This window comes from Megascapheus bottae, chromosome 6, assembly GCF_031878675.1.
Source record: "Megascapheus bottae isolate mThoBot1 chromosome 6, mThoBot2.hap1, whole genome shotgun sequence".
Classification (NCBI taxonomy): Eukaryota; Metazoa; Chordata; class Mammalia; order Rodentia; family Geomyidae; genus Megascapheus; species Megascapheus bottae.
This window is the reverse complement of record NC_143514.1, coordinates 57,463,086-57,480,097: the sequence shown is the minus strand read 5'-3', so window position 1 is coordinate 57,480,097 and position 17,012 is coordinate 57,463,086. Positions and strand designations below refer to the sequence as shown.

The 17,012-nt window shown below is 40.9% G+C and overlaps 1 protein-coding gene across 1 annotated transcript in view; it reads left to right on the top strand.

The window, feature by feature from the left end:
* The first annotated feature begins 5,783 nt into the window (after window positions 1-5,783).
* Ccdc30 (coiled-coil domain containing 30) overlaps window positions 5,784-17,012 on the top strand; it is a 73,444-nt gene continuing 62,215 nt past the window's right edge. The window contains exons 1-3 of the mRNA XM_090335072.1: window positions 5,784-5,858; window positions 9,836-9,977; window positions 13,337-13,408. Of these exons, the coding sequence (XP_090191198.1) occupies window positions 5,826-5,858; window positions 9,836-9,977; window positions 13,337-13,408 (247 nt within the window). The 5' untranslated portion in view covers window positions 5,784-5,825. The remainder of the gene's footprint in view (window positions 5,859-9,835; window positions 9,978-13,336; window positions 13,409-17,012) is intronic.

Genomic DNA, 17,012 nt, shown 5'->3' with positions numbered 1-17,012 from the left:
CGGGTTCGATTCCTTGGTACCACATACATAGACAAAAGCCGGAAATGGTGCTGAGGCTCAAGTGGTAGAGTGCTAGCCTTGAGAAAGTCCAAGGACAGTGCTCAGGCCCTGAGCTCAAGCCCAGGACTGGCAAAAAAAAAAAAAGATGGTATCACCTTAAAGCTCAAAAATTTGCTTGGCACTGGTGACTCATGCCTATAATTCTGGCCTCCGGAGGCTAAGATCTAAGGATCATAGCTTGAAGCTAGCCCCAGCAAGAAAGTCCAGTAAACTACTCAGAAAAAGCCTGAAGTGGCACTGTCGCATACATGCTGGCCTTGAACAAAATAAGCTTAGGGACAGTGCCCAGGCCCAGAGTTCAAGCCTCAGGACTGGGAAAAAAAATACTTTGTATTAATTTTTACCTAAGCCTCTGTACATTCCTTTTTCTAATAAGACTTGTCCTGAGATTATTAACTTAGTTTTTTTTTTTTTTAATTTCAAGATTCCTCTTAGTTCTAACCCTAACAGATCTACAGTGTTCTTCAGGGCAAAAGCATTTACCTAATGGCAGCTTATATCACAGCTTCAGTAGATATAGAATAGAAATGCTATTTCTTCACCCTCTAGTCTAGAAAATCTAGCAGCCTAAAACTTGGTCAGTGATTTCATTATGGCATCAATACTGTAACTCTGAAAAACTTTTAAAGATTATAAGCACAGGATTGAGAATGTGGCTTAGTGCTAAAGGACTCGCCTAGCATGCTTGAAGCCCTGGGTTCAATTCCTCAATTGCACGTACACAGATAAATCAGGAAGTTGGTTCTGTGGCTCAAGTGCCCGAGTACTAGCATTGAGCAAAAGAAGCTCAAGGACAGTGCCAAGGTCCTGAGTTCAAGCCCTAGGACTAGCAAAAAACAAGATTATAAGCACCTGGTCATATCACTATGTAATTTTCATGCTACTATATTTTTTAAAATAAAATCCTACAGCTCATTGTATTTTTTTTTTTGTGGTCTGTCATGGGGCTTGAACTCTGGGCCTGGTCGTTGTCCCTAGCTCTTCAGCTCAAGGCTACCTCCCTACCTCTTGAGTCACAGCCCCACTTCCAGTTTTCTAGTGATAAGAGTTTCATAGACTTTTGTACCACGGCTGGCATTGAACCGGGAACCTCAGATCTCAGCCTCCTGAGTAGCTAGGATTCCAGGTGTGAGCCACCATACCAGGCTTTCATTCTATCTTTATTTAAAAATTAAAGCTACAAATCCAAAAATTTAAAGAGGGCTAATGGGATTCAGCAACAGAGAACTATGCCTTAGGTCCTTATACCAGTACCACAGAAAAGATTTATTCCTTCTTGGGACCAGGAGTTTGACCTAGTGCTAGAGAGCTTGCCTAGAATGCACAAAGACTGGGGTTCGATTCTCAGTACCACATACTTAGAAAATGCTGGAAGTGGTGCTGTGGCTCAAGTGGTAGAACTTTAGTCTTCAGAAAGCCCAAGAACAAGCCGGGCATGGTGGCTCACACCTGTAATCCTAACTACTCAGGATGCTGAGATCTGAGGATGCAGTTCAAAGTCAGCCTGAGCACTAAAGTCCATGAGACTCTTATCTTCAGTTAATCACCAGAAAACTAGAAGTGGTGCTGTGGCTCAAAGGGTAGGAAGGGGTAGGGCAGTAGCCTTGAGCTGAAGAGTTCAGGGACAACACCTAGGGCAAGAGTTCAAGTCCCATGACAGGGGGAGAGAGAGAGAGAGAGAGAGAGAGAGGGGGGGGGGGGGGGGAGGGAGGGACGGAGGGACGGAGGGACGGAGGGACGGAGAGACAGAGAGAACCCCAGTGGGGTCAGGTCCTGAGTTCAAGCCCCAGGACTGGCAAAAAAAAAAATATTTACTGCTTCTAAAAATTACTATGCTCTGTCACATTTACTAAGCCTTACAGAAAAAGATGAGGGAAATTTGTTAAATATATCCTGTCCCTTGTAACTCTGTAGATCTTCTGAGTTGTATACCAAAGATTTTCCTAAGTAAACCTTTTTTTTCTCACAGATAAAGATATTTTGAAGGTAGAGATTGCATATTTTATTGATGGATCTAATGTAGAATAGAAGAAAAGGAAATAACTTACTGTGGACCTAAAGCTTTTTGGCTTGGGCAGCTAGATTTGAATTTCTAACTGCTCAGGTAGAGAAAATACATATGGGATGCTTCACCTAGGTGAGACAGTAAAAGGTTTGCTTTTGAAGAGTTAAAAGTTTTGAGGTATATATTAGACATCCTTGTGAAAATGCCAAGCAGACAAATACATGTCTGGAATGCAGTACAAGCTGGAGATAAATATTTGGCGATCAACATACAGCTTATACTTAAAGCTTTGGGATTACTTACAGGAAATGACCCAGAAAGTAAATATAGGGCTTGGTTCAGCAACATTCCAGTGATTAGAGAAGGAATGATGAGAAGTCAGTTAAAGAATCTGAGGAGTGGCACGTAAGAAAGGAAACCCAGAAGAATATGGGAATCCCAGCAGAGAAATGATGACTATCTTAAGGAAAACATAAACAATGAAGGCAAATACTAAAATAGGTATGTGGAATGGAGACTGAAAAGTAACCATTGGATTTGGCCACACAGAGGTTATTGTGGACTTGAGCTGTTTGCTTAGTACATAGGAAATCCAGAATGAACTGAGGAAAGGATCGTAGGAGAGGAAGAGGAGACCCACGTATGACTTAGCATTTTTTGAAGTTTTTCTGTAAAGAAGAATATAGAAATAGAGTAGAAGGTGGAGGGGGAACATGAGATGAAAAGATTTTTCTTTAGTTAGATGAAAGATGTCCCTAAGATGACCATAATGCTCAGGAAGAAAGCTTAATGAAGCAATATAGAGGAAGCAGTCACCTCCAAGAGTCCTGCTCTTCTTCCTCCTTTTTCTCCTTTTCATCCTCTTCCTCTTCCACTTCTTCCTCTATTCCCTTTTTTCCATCTTCCTCCTTTCTCCCTTTTCTTTTTCTAATTGAACCCAGGACCTTGTTCATGCTAGGCAAATATTCCACTATTTAACCCAAAAGAGCCAGACATTGGTGTCTCATACCTGTAATACTAGCTACTCACGGCCTCCTTACCATTACAGTTCAAAGCCAGTCTGGGCAGGAAAAGTCTGTGAGACTCTTATCTTGAATAAATCACCAAAAAGCCAGATGTGGAGCTTTGGCTCTAATGGTAGAACAGTAGCTTTAAACAAAAAAGCTCAGGGACAGCCCTGAGGCCATGAGTTCAAGCCCCAGGACCAGAAGAAAAGTTGAAAAGGAATAGAGTACAATGCATCCGATTGTCCCAATAAATTAGCTCATGAGAAATTGATAAGTGAGAGGATGAAATAGCTGGCTTGGATTTAGGAGAATAGTTCATTGATTTTTTTTTTTACAAGAGGGACAGGTATGTAAGTTGGACGTTCTCAAGAGCTTTACTTTTCTCAGTGAAATAGGAAGTAGGTTGATCAAATGAAAGTAAGGATGGAAAAGGAAGTGATGAAGGCTTGGGGAAAAAGAGGGAGTGAAATAATGTTCCAAGTGCATAGGGAATGAGAGAAAGGGAGGTGACAGGGGACATGTTGATGATTTCTGAGTAGTACTAAGGGTTCACTTAAGGTTAGTGGACATGAATTTAAACTCATACCAAACAGTGCTGGCTGCGCAGTATTCTGTAGCCCTGTGGCTTCTAAAATGGGATAGAAAGTTGTGTTTAAACAGACTATAACTTTGCCAGGCAATTATAATGGGAAAAAGGCAGGCAAGAGAATTCTGAATATTTTCAATGGAGGGATTATAATTATGGATCATATGATTTAAGCTGGGTAAAAATAAAGTGAGAACCAGACACAGTGATCCCAGAACTTTCAAGGTTGAGGTGGGAGAACCACAAATGGCCAGCCTGGGCCATGTAGCATAATCATGTCTCAAAAACAAAATAAGAAAAGGCAAATGAGAAAAGGAGCAGGGTAAGGAACTTTTTAGAAAGTGTGGAAGACCAGGGGATTATAGTTTCTGGTATGTTGAAAATTTGTTGATACTGCACAGCCACACAGAGTGGTTAGAAGACAGGATGCTTTAGACGGAGACTGACGAGGTTCTACAGTTAGTGGTAAAGCCTAGACAATTACTGTGGAATGAGTGGGTGACGTGAGGTGGAGGTAGAGGTTAGCTGGTAAGAGGACTGAGAAGCCTGGATATCTGGACATTATCAGGCAGGATTAGATGAGTGATGCTGGACATGTTTGGTTTCTTGGTGTCTGCATGTTCATAGCTTAAACAGGGATAATTGCTCTGATCTCCTTGGATTGCAGTAAAGATTGAGATACACATGTGTCAAACATATCCCAAGAATGTCTCTTCCTGCTTGTTCACCTGGGTAGCACCTAAATCAGTTTTAAAAACTCTTCAACATGGAGCCAGGAATTTGGCCTAGTGGTAGAGTACTTCGCCTAGCATGCATGAAGACTCAGGTTTGATTCCTCGGTACCACATACATAGAGAAAAGCCAGAAGTGGTGCTGAGGCTCAAGTGGTAGAGCTCTAGCCTTGAGAAAGTCCAAGGACAGTGCTCAGGCCCTGAGCTCAAGCCCAGGACTGGCAAAAAAAAAAATGAAAAACAAAAAAAACCTCTTCAATATTACCTTTTCTGAAAGCCTTTTCTGATCTCCCTGCTCATACTCTCTCACTTAACTCCTGGATTTTCTGCTTTGTACCATACCTGCCACAGAATAAGTGCTCAGTAAACAATAAAAATACAAGTTAATTCAAATTTGAGTACCTAATAAAATTTCCTTACCTTTTATGAGATGGAAAGTTCCATAGCCATGAGAAAGTCTATTGTTGTAGGAAGCCTTTGAGCACCATTTGTTTTGATGCTTGTTTCTGAAAGTTTGCAAGCATGCTGGAAAGAGAGAAAGAAAATATCAGTGTGACTTGATTCCCCCCTCCCCCTACCCCCTGGTTTTAGGGCTCATGCTCAGGGCCTGGGCCCTGTCACTGAGCCTGTCTGTGCTCAAGACTAGTGCTCTACCATTTGAGACACAGAGCCACTTCCAGCTTTTTTTGGAGTAAAGGTTATTGAAGATAAGAGTTTCATGGACTTTCCTCGATTCCTCGGTAGCACATACATAGGAAAAAAAAAAACGGAAGTTGTACTGTGGCTCAAGTGATAGAGCTTGAGCCTTGAGAAAACCCAGGACTGGCAAAAAAAAAAAAAAAAAAAAGAGTTTCATGGCCTTTCCTATGCAGAATAGCTTTGAAACTTGCAATTCTCAAATCTCAGCCTCCTGAGTAGCTAGAATTACAGGTGTGAACCACTGGCTCCTAGCTATTAATTCTTTTCTTTCTTCTTCTTCTTCTTTTTTTTTTTGGCCATTCCTGGGTCTTGAGGTCAGGGTCTGAGCACTGTCCTTGGGCATTGTCAAGGCTAGAACTCTACCACTTGAGCTACAACACCATATACAGTTTTTTCTGTGTATGTGGTACTGAGGAATTGAACCCAGGTCTTTGTGCATGCTAGGCAAGCACTCTACCACAAGGCCACACTCCCGGCCCTTGGCTATTAATTCTTAAAATTTATCTAAGAACTTCTTCAATGTCTTGTAAATAATCTGTATTTCTTTTAAACTTTTTTTGTTATTTTTTTTTCCTAACAGAAGTCCTAATAAAGAAAGCTGAAGACATGTCACATCAAGAAGGCTTTTCCATAGCTCTGAGAAGCCCCAGTGAACAGATTGCATACATACTGGTAGAGAGAAGTACAATCTTGGGAAACTTGGAACTTGTGAACTCCAAGACAGAGTCTCAAAGAAAATGAGCAGTAACCTACGGAAAGATTTCTCCCAGGTATTCAAAAATTAACTAGATAATTGAATAAGAGGCAAGCCAGGTGGCCGGGAGTTTGGCCTAGTGGTTAAGGTGCTTGCCTAGCATGCATGAGGACCGGGGTTCGATTCCTCGGTACCACATACATAGAAAAAAGTCGGAAGTGGTGCTGAGGCTCAAGTGGTAGAGCTCTAGCCTTGAGAAAGTCCAAGGACAGTGCTCAGGCCCTGAGCTCAAGCCCAGGACTGGCAAAAAAAAAAAAAAAGAGGCAAGCCAGTTTTACATGCATCCATTTATTTAATTATATATTAAAATATCAGGAAGTCAGTTGAATAGTGCTTCACAATACAGATCTGGGGCTTGGTGTAGGGTGTATCCCTGTACTCCCAGCGAATTAGAAGGTGGTGGTAGGAGAACTGCAATCTGTGGAGTGCCTAGGCACAAGTATGAGACCCTATCTGAAAAATACCTAAAGCCAAAAGGTCCGGGGGCATGGCTTAGGGGGTAGAATACCTGTCTAAAAAGTGCAAGACTCTAAGTTTAAACATCAGTACTACAAAAAAATAATTAATTAGACATGATCTGGACTTGCAAGAACTCAAAAACTAATGGAAAGAAGTAGGTGAGTGGTTATAGTTCAGTGTGAGTAGTTTTATGCTAGGAGACACAGAAAGCCAGGAAACTCCAGGGAAAGGCTGAGAGGATGGGCAGAGAGATCAGCATCTGCTTCCAGAGACAGCAATGGTGAAAAAGAAGCTTTGAAAGCTGCTTAGGTAAAGAAGCTGGGAAAGGCATCCTGAGAAATGAACAGATACATATATATATATAGGATCATGTGACTAAATGCTGAGATATGCTGGAGATTTGTCCAAAAATGCTGGAAATTTAACCAGGAACCCTATCATGATGGGAGACTCATATGCTACGCTAAAAAATTTGGAAAACTCAGTACTGGTGGCTCACGCCTGTATTCCTAACTACTCAGGAGACTGAGATCTGAGTATTGTGGTTCAAAGCCAGCCCAGACAGGAAAGAAACCCTAGGGGTCTTACCTCCAATTAACCACTTGAAAACTGGAAGTGGCACTGTGGCTCAAGGTAGTAGAGTGCCAGCCTTGAGCAAAAGAGTTCAAGGACAGCACCCAGGCCCTGGGTTCAAGCCCCACAACTCAAGAAGGAAAGAAGGAAGGAAGGAAGGAAGGAAGGAAGGAAGGAAGGAAGGAAGGAAGGAAGGAAGGAAGGAAGGAAGGAAGGGAGGAAAAGGAAGGAAGGAAAAGGAAGGAAGAAAGAAAGGAAGAAAGAGACAAACATGTACATGTCCTTGGTCCATACAAGAGTCATAAATACACTTCTGAATGAACAAATGCTTGTGTTATATAGGAGATCAAAGAGTCACTCCTGCAATAAACCCGTATGTTCATGATGTGGTACTATTTCTAAAAATTATTATGTTTGATAAAAATGTATAAGATTGGGCTGAGAGTTTGGCCTAGTGGTAGAGTGCTTGCCTAGCATGCACAAAGACCCAGGTTAAATTCCTTGGCATCACATAAATAGAAGAAGCTGTGGTTCAAGTGGTAGAGCTCTAGCCTTGAGAAAGCCCAGGGACAGTGCTCAGGACCTGAGTTCAAGCCCAGGTCTGGCAAAAAAAATATGTGTGAGATTTTTAGGTCTCTGTTTATAAATGAGATTTCCCTGTGATTTTTCAGCTAAGGCACTACAATCTCTATTGCTATTTATTTCCTTTTGTTTCTTTTGTTTGTCTCTAGGAGTAGAATGGCAGAGTTGTATGACAGTGTGTTTAACTTTTTACCTCTATCAGGTTGTAATATAAGCCAAGTTTTAGCTGATTTTTTTTCTTTGCTGCTTCTATATGAAACTCTGTAGGTATTTTTTCTCCTAAATCACTCTCTCATGAAACATAGATACTACAGATTTGCTATCTCTTTGTTGTGGAGGCTTATCAAAAGAATAAAGATTCTTGCCTCTTGTGGAATCAATACTGCTTTGTTGAAAATATATTGGCTGGCCTCATGGGGTTTGGGTATAACATCATTGACATTGACATTGATTGATAGTTCATTTTTTTTTTGCCAGTCCTGGGCTTGAGCTCAGGGCCTGAGCACTGTCCTTGGACTTTCTCAAGGCTAGAGCTCCACCACTTGAGCCTCAGCACCACTTCCAGCTTTTTCCTATATATGTGGTACCAAGGAATAGAACCCAGGTCTTCGTGCATGCTAGGCAAGCACTTTAACCACTAGGCCAAACTCCTGGCCCCGATAGTTCATTTTTTTCTTAATTTTGGATAAGGAGAAATGGGAAGAAACCCATCAGTCTCTGCAAAGAGAACATCAGGAGCATCAAGAACCTGGGCGGCCATCTAAAAACACTCTGAGTGAGGTCAAAAATTATATTCCTCTACTTAATTATAGTATCTAACAATAAATGGCTTTTGCCTTGAATTTGTCTGAATATATTAAAATATATGGATGCATACTATAAGCGTGATCAAGTGGCATAGAAGTGTTATATAACCAACTTGATGCCAGTGGCTCACCCCTGTAATCCTAGCTATTCAGCAGGCTGAGATCTGAGGATTGTGCTAAAGTCCATGAGATTCTTATCTCCAATTAACCACTAGAAAACTGGAGGTGGAGCTATGGCTCAAGGGGTAGGAGGGTAGCCTTAAGCTGAAGAACTCAGGGACAATGCCCAGGCCCAGAGTTCAAGCCCCATGATGAACAAAAAACAAAAAAGTGTTATAACCACATCATAAATATTGAAGGGAAAAATCACTCACCTGTTTAACATAATAGCTTGTTTTTTATTGAATGTATCAAAAGGTATGTAGGCAGTGTAATGACATTCTATCCTTTAAGGAGTCACATCAGAGGTTAGGGGTATGATTCAGTGGTAGAATATTTGCCTGCCATATGGAAGGACCTGGGTTTGTATGATATTCATTCTCTTTAAGAAATAAAAGCAATGAGCTAGGAAGATTGCCTAGTGGTAGAGTGCTTGCCTAGCAGGCATGAAACCATGGTTTGACTCCTCAGAACCATATACACAGAAAAAGCTGGAAGTGATACTGTGGCCCAAGTAGTAGAGCTCTACCCTTGAGCAAAAGAAGCTCAGGGAGTTCCACAACTGGGAGGCAGACAGGGGGTGAGGGGGTGGAGAGAGAGAGAGAAATGCAATCTGGGCACTGGTGGTTCACACCTATAATCCTAGTTACTCAGGAGACTGAGATCTGAGGCTCATGATTCAAAGCCAGCCCTGCCTGGCAGGAAAGTGGTACTGTGGCTCAAAGTGGTACAGCACTAGCTTCAGGACCAGGAAAGAAATAAAGACAAAATATAATTGAAATTGAGTTTTTCAGCTTTTGAAATATTTAAGAATATCTCAGGGGCTGGGAATTTGGCCTAGTGGTAGAGTGCTTGCCTAGCATGTATGAAGACCCAGGTTCAATTTCTTAGTACCACATACACAGGGGAAAAAAAAGCCAGAAGTGGTGCTGAGGCTCAAGTGGTAGAGCTCTAACCTTGAGAAAGTCTAAGGACAGTGCTCAGGCCCTGAGCTCAAGCCCAGGACTGGCAAAAAAAAAAAGAAGAATATCTCAACAAAGAACTCTAACATGAGTTAAGGCTTGATAGTGATGTACATACTTTGAAATTAAACAAAATGTTTAAAGGGAGAGCATATTATACATGATATTTAATGTGCTGTCTCTCTTTTTAAAATTTGTTTAAATTTGTTTTTCATACTCATGTAAATGTCTATGAAGCATATTAGAGCCAATCATATGAAATTTATGTTTACAAGTAAACAACAACCAAATATCACCAATTTTGTATGATTCTACTTAACAAAAGAATCACATACAAATGAAATATTATTTGTACTCTACTATCTTTTAAGCATTATAATAAATAGCAGACTGTCACAAGAATACATTTTTCTGGGGTTTTGTTGTTGTTACTAACAGCCGTTTTACTTCAGACTGGTAATGGAGACCTGGCATCACAAACCTGCCGAGAGGAAGGTGTGGAGGAAGTAATGCAGAGGATGGGGCTGGCTGATGTGGAGATTCAGAGGCTCACAGAGGAGCTGCGAGGGAAAGAGAAAGAATTGGTGGAATTAGGTAAGCCTTCGTTTCAGGTAACCATTTCTGGTCATGTGTTTCCTGAGTCAGCGTGAGTTCACTGAGGGGAAATTTTGTTGTTGTTGTTGTTTAAGGCTAGGGCCCTGCCACTTGAGTCACAGCACCACTTCCAGCTTTTTCTATGTATGTGGTACCAAGGAATAAAACCTAGGGCTTCGTGCATGCTAGGCTAGCACTCTACCACTAGGCTATCCTCCTGGCCAGGAAAAGTCTTTTTTAACATGAACACAAAGAGGTGTGACACACTGCCTTCTTTTCTATAGCCCAGAACTTTCTACTGAAGCACCAGAACATGCCTGACAGAAAGTGCAGGACTTGTAAAGGGACCACACTCACTCTGAAGGATTCCCAGCATCCCAGCATCTCTTTGCTCCTTTCCTAGCTCAACATCCTCCTTCCTCACCCCCAAACAGCCACAGTTTATCTGTTCTGCTGTGGGTGAACATTTGTGTACTTTCCAGCTTTGGGCTATCTTGAACTCTCCTGCTGTGAACATTTTTTTTTTTTTTGGCCAATCCTGGGACTTGAACTCTTGGCCTGAGCACTGTCCTTGGGTTGTCTCAAGACTAGAGCTCTATCATTTGAGGTACAGTGCCACTTCAGGCTTTCTCTGTGTATGTGGTACTGAGGAATTAAACCCAGGGCTTTTGTGCATGCTAGGCGAGCACTCTACCACTAAAGATCCCAGCTGTGAACATTTTTCTATATGCTTTTTGGTTATTTATACATCTCTAATTTGCATAAGAATAGAATTACTGGTCTTCTCTGAACTGTGCTCAACGTACCCTTTTCATAGACAATTTTACCTTCCTTTTTCCTACTTTTAAGGCAAATACTTTACCACTTGAGTCACATCCCCAGCACTTTCTTTTAGTTTGTGTTTTAGGTCTTACTCTTGTTTTTTGGTGGGTCATGGGTGTGTGTTATCCCTTAGCTCTTCTGCTCAAGGCTACTGCCCTACCCTTGAGAAAAGACCCATTTCCCATTTTCTAGAGTGTAATTGGAGATAAGAATCTCAGGTCCTTTTGTTTCCCAGGCTGGCTTTGAACCATGATCCTCAGCTCTCAGCCTCCTGAATAGCTAGGATTACAGGCATGAGCCAGCTCTCCCAGCAGGTCTCACACTTTTGCCTGGATCACACTCATATTGCTCTGCCTCCCCATTAGCTGGGTGGGGTTACAGGTATATGACATGGTGCTACGGAATTGATTTTGCCTTCAAAATGCTTGCTGTAGTAAATTTTACCTATGAGTACATGTCGAGTCCTGTGAATCCTTTTTTTTTGGTCAGTCCTGGGGCTTGAACTCTGGGCCTGAGCGTTGCTGTCCCTGAGCTCTTCAACTCAAGGCTACCGCCCTAACCCTGGAGCCACAGCGCCACTTCCATGAACCCTTTTAATAAGTCACTAAACCTGTGGCTGATCTTGGGGACCCCTGATACTCATACAATAGAATACTGTGTCAGTTAAAAGGAGTGAAGTATTTTATACCTGCTACATGTCCTGGCCCTAAATTCTGGGATTTCTGCCCTACAGAAATGGGAGCTAAACTCAGGAGGTTGAGATCTAAGGATTGAGGTTCAAAGCCAACCAGGGCACAAAGGACCTGAGACTTTTTTTTTTTTTGCCAGTCCAGGGCTTGAGCTCAGGGCCTGAGCACTGTCCTTGGACTTTCTCAAGGCTAGAGCTCTACCACTTGAACCTTAGCACCACTTCCGGCTTTTTTCTATGTATGTGGTACCGAGGAATCGAACCCTGGTCTTCATGCATGCTAGGCAAGCACTCCCACTAGGCCAAACTCCCAGCCCGACCTGAGACTCCTATCTCCAATTAACCTCTAGAAAATAAGAAGTAGGGCTTGGCTCAAGGGTAGGGCGGTAGCCTTGAGCTGAAGAGCTCAGGGACAGTGCCCAGGCCAAGTTCAAGCCCCATGACTCACAAAGAAAGAAAGAAAGAAAGAGAGAGAGAGAGAGAGAGAGAGAGAGAGAGAGAGAGAGAGAGAGAGAGAGAGAGAGAGAGAGAGGGAGGGAGGGAGGGAGGGAGGGAGGGAGGGAGGGAGGGAGGGAGAGAGAGAAAAAAAGAAAGAAAAGAAAGAAAAAAGAAAGGAAAGAAAGAAAGAAAGAAAGAAAGAAAGAAAGAAAGAAAAGAGCTAATAGATGGATGCTATTTTGGGCAATTGTGAGTATGCAAAATTATTACACATTAGAAAATAATGGAATTAGGTATAATGGGATTTGATCAGAAGAACCAAAGGTTATGAGCATAGAAACAAAATAGAATTGTGCTCATCTACTCTGTGATCCAGAAAAATCTACAAAGGTCACATGTGCCAGTGCTGGTGGCTCATGCCTGTAATCCTAGCTACTCAGGAGGCTGAGATCTGAGGATTGTGGTTCAGAGCTGGCCCAGGCAGGAAACTCCATGAGACTCTTACCTCCAATTAACTACCAGAAACCCAGAAGTGACTCTGTGGCTCAAATGGTAGAACACTAGCTTTGTGCACAAAAACTCAGGGACAGTACATGGGCCCTGAGTTCAAGCCCCATAACCTCCCCACACCACCCCCCCAAAAAAAGTCATGTGTAATCTATTCCTTTTAGCAGATCTTTTATCCTGATAATGCTGCTCCCCAGCTGCTGGAAAGAACACAGGAGGCAAAGGGATACTGGATTAGTAAACACAGATTGACTCTAGTCTCACATGTCTTCCTAAATACTGTTCTGCTATTCTCATATAGTTCCTGACTGAAACGCTGTTTACTAAATATCAACTTTTATATAATATCAACTTTTAGCAAAATTCTCAGTGTAGTCATATGCCACATCAATGACAAACTTTATATACAACAATGGTCCCCAAATTATATTATGTAATAACATTGTGTACACTAAAATAAACTCTGTGCTATTTATACAATGATTTAAAAAAATCTCAAAACAGTTTTCCTGAACAAATATTATTAAGTGATATAAGACTTTTATTGATTATACGGATTATTTTAAATCATTTCTTGCTACACAAAAAGGATTATTTTTAATTATTTCTTATTACACAGATAGAATCATGCTTTCAACTTGCTGCTGTGCCCATTACTCTGAGGGATCAGAACTCTTCAGCATATCATTGGGTGGGAAAAGAGTCAGAGAGAGGCAATTCTGGGATGAGTTGTTCAGTGATAGGGAAAATGTAGAGTACAGTAGGAACATGCTTCCTAGAGGAAGTGACATGCATGCCAAAACTCAAAAGAGAGTGTTTAAAGAGAAACAAAGTCATTTGAAATTTTCTTACTACAGAATCATTTGTTTCTTATGCAAAGATTGTTCTTTTTATTTTCTTTCAGAGTCTGCACTTGAGAAGGCTCAACTAGAAATTGAAAACCTGAAAGAAACTCTGATGAAACTGAAAGAAAGTGGTGAGTTCTTTTAACAGATGGAATAAAGATTCACTAATAATGGCTGTTTAATAATGCTGCTCAATAATAGAAACAATAAGCCAAGTGCAGGTGGCTCACGCCTATGATCCTGGCTACTCAGGAGGCTGAGATATAAGAAATGCAGTTTGAAGCCAGCCTGGTCAAGAAAGTCTATGAGACTCATATTTCCAATTCATTACAGAAAAAGCTGAAAGTGGTGCTGTGGCTCAAGTGGTACAGAGCTAGCCTTGAGCAAAAAGGAACTCAGAGACAGTACCCCAGAGTTCAAGCCCCAGGACTGGCAATAATAATAATAATAATAATAATAATAATAATAATAATAACAATAATGGAAACAATATGCATCCCTGCTACTATTGGCTCTGCTACCATTGCTTTTGCTTGCTTACTCAGTGCAGGTGCTCTACCAGGGATTTCTTAACGTATGACCTCTAATCCTCACAACCATCCGACACAGTAAGCACTATTAGCCTCCTTTCCTAGGTAAGGAAACTGAATTGTCAGAGGGCCAGGTGTGCTAGCCAGTAGCTACATGAGATGTCAGCACAAGTATTTGAATTCTTGGAGGAATGGCACTGATCCAGATGCAATGTACTCATAGACTAAAATGAAACCCCTTTGTACAACTAACTACTTAAAGATAATAAATAATCAATTAAAAATCTCTGTGAGCAGCACAAATAAATATTTTATTAGGACCATCAAAACTAATATTACATTTAACAATATTTTATACCTATTTATTCACTGGAAAGCCAGTAGGCATGGAATCAGTGTTGAATTCATTGATTTGACTATAGATATGAATGTAGATTGACTACATAAAAATATTACCCGCTATCAATAGCAACATGTATGCTTCAGTGGTAACAACTACAAAAGGAACATAAAATATGTGTATCAGTTAAAGAATTCCAAACTTAGTTAAAGCCTCTTTTTCAAAATACATTAATATGATTATAAAATAAATACTTCTTTCTGAGCTAGTACCGAGAATAAAACCAGCAATGAGGCAGGAAAAATAAATAAAATCAGCAATGATATAACAGACATAAACTATAATTATCTGACATGGCCTAATTGATATTTATGTAGAACTCCATCAGACTATATCAAAACTCCATCTTGTCACAGTACAGCACCAAGATCAAATTGAGTCATATAATAAGAACTGATCTCATACAAATTATGCCTTCTACTACAATGAAACAAAAAATTTGTAATGCAAGTTCATCTGGGAAATCCCTAAATATTTAAAAACTAAACAAGATTCTTTTTTTTAAAAAATTGTATTTTATTTTCTGGGTGATTTATAGAGAGTTTGCATTTACATTCATTAGGTAATGGGTATATTACTTCTTCTTTTTTTTTTTTTTTTTGGCCAGTCCTGGACTTGATCTCAGGGCCTGAGCACTGTCCTTGGGTTTTCTCAAGGCTAGAGCTCTACCACTTGAGCCTCAGCACCACTCCTGGCTTTTTTCTATGTATGTGGTACTGAAGAATCGAACCCGGGTCTACATGCATGCTAAGCAAGCACTTTAACCACTAGGCCAACCTCCTGGCCCAGGTATATTACTTCTTAAACACTGATACCCCTTTCCATGTTTTTCTTCCACTTTTCCACCTCCCACTCCCTCTCAATAATCTTATTTTCCCCTTCCCTTCCCTATTTCAAATAAACAAATAAATGAATATACAAGGTACCAAGGTCAGATATGGTAACAACATGAGATAAACCTTAAGGGGGGAAAGAGAAAAGAAATAAACAAGATTCTTTTTTTATTTTTATTTTTTGTGGGTCATGGGGCTTGAACTCTGCCTGGATGCTGTCCTTGAGCTCTTCAGCTGAAGGCTACTGCCCTACCCTTGAGCCAAGCCCCACTTCCTGTTTTTTAGAGGTTAACTGGAGATAAGAGTCTCAGGTCCTTTTGTGCCCGCCTGGCTTTGAACCTTGATCCTCAGATCTCAGCCTCTTGAGTAGCTAGGATTATAGGCAGGAGCTACTGTGCCCTGCTACAAACAAAATCCTATCTTTATAAGAAAAAAATGCAAAGGATATCAGAAAATATTTTGAGTTAAATAAAATTAGAGCTCGGTATTGGTGGCTTACACCTGTAACCCTAGCTACTCAGGTGGCTGAGATCTGAGGATTTTGGTTCAAAGCCAGCCAGGCACAAAAGTCCATGAGACTCTAATCTCCAATTGACCGTCTGAAAACTGGAAGTGATACTGTGGCTCAAAGTGGTAGAGCACTAGCCTTGAGCAGAAGCACTCAGGGATAGCTCTCAGGCCCAGCATGCAAGCTCTATAACAAAAAAAAAAAAAAAGAAGAAGAAGAAGGAAAGAAAATTAAACTATGAGCCTATCATGTGTAGAGCACAGCTAAGTTAGTACTTAAAAGAAATCTTAGAGTGGTTACTGTTCATATTAAAAATAGGGAAGGGACACAAAATGATCTAAATGTATATCCAAAATCCAGAATACGTGAAACAAACCTAGAGTGAGCAGAAAGGATATTAAAATAAATTCAAATGAATATCCCCAACTCTATTAAAGTGGTACTTGTAGTTAAAAATCCTCAATGAAGCGGGTGGGAGTTTGGCTTGGTGGCAGAGTGCTTGCCTGGCATGCACAAACACCAGGGTTCGATTTCTCAGTACTACATATATATAAAAAGCTGGAATTGATGCTGTGGCTCAAAGTGGTAGAGCTCTAGCCTTGAGAAAACCCATGGATAGTACCCAACCCTGAGTTTAAGCCCCAGGACTAGCGGGGAAAAAAAAAAATCCTCCATGAGGGATCAAGTGTTATAGCTCATGCCTATAATCCCTGATACTTCAGAGACAAAAATAGATCATAGACTGAGGCAAAATCATAGACTGAGGCTAGGCCTGGCTAAAAGTCAAGGACTAAGGTAGACATTGTAGATTATACCCATAATCCAAATTTGAATTCAGACCCGTAGAGAAAGCATGAGATCTCATCTGAAAAATAAGTAATGATAGAAAAAGGGTGGGGAGGGAGCATGACTAAAGTGGTAAAACACTTGCCTACCCAAATGAGAGGCCCTGCGTTCAAATCACAATACCACCAAATAAAATCATGCATGAAGAAAGTCCTAGGGTTAGATGGACTCACTAGTGAAAGTTAACAAATATGTGAGCAATAAATAACAGTAATTTTGCATAAGTTCACTCCAAATAGAAAAAAAGAATTAATGCTTAGCTTACGTGATCGGCATTACTCTGATACCAAAACCAGACAACAACATTACCATAATTCCAGTGAGTATAGAACCACTTGTAAAAGTACACTATGTTGGGGCCGGGAGTTTGGCCTAGTGGTTAAAGTGCTTGCCTAGCATGCATGAAGACCCGGGTTCGATTCCTCGGTACCACATACATAGAAAAAAGTCGGAAGTGGTGCTGAGGCTCAAGTGGTAGAGCTCTAGCCTTGAGAAAGTCCAAGGACAGTGCTCAGGCCCTGAGCTCAAGCCCAGGACTGGCAAAAAAAAAAAAAAAAAGTACACTGTGTTGATAAATAGCTTGGTTCATAGTCAAATTAACATGGACTTACCTAGAGT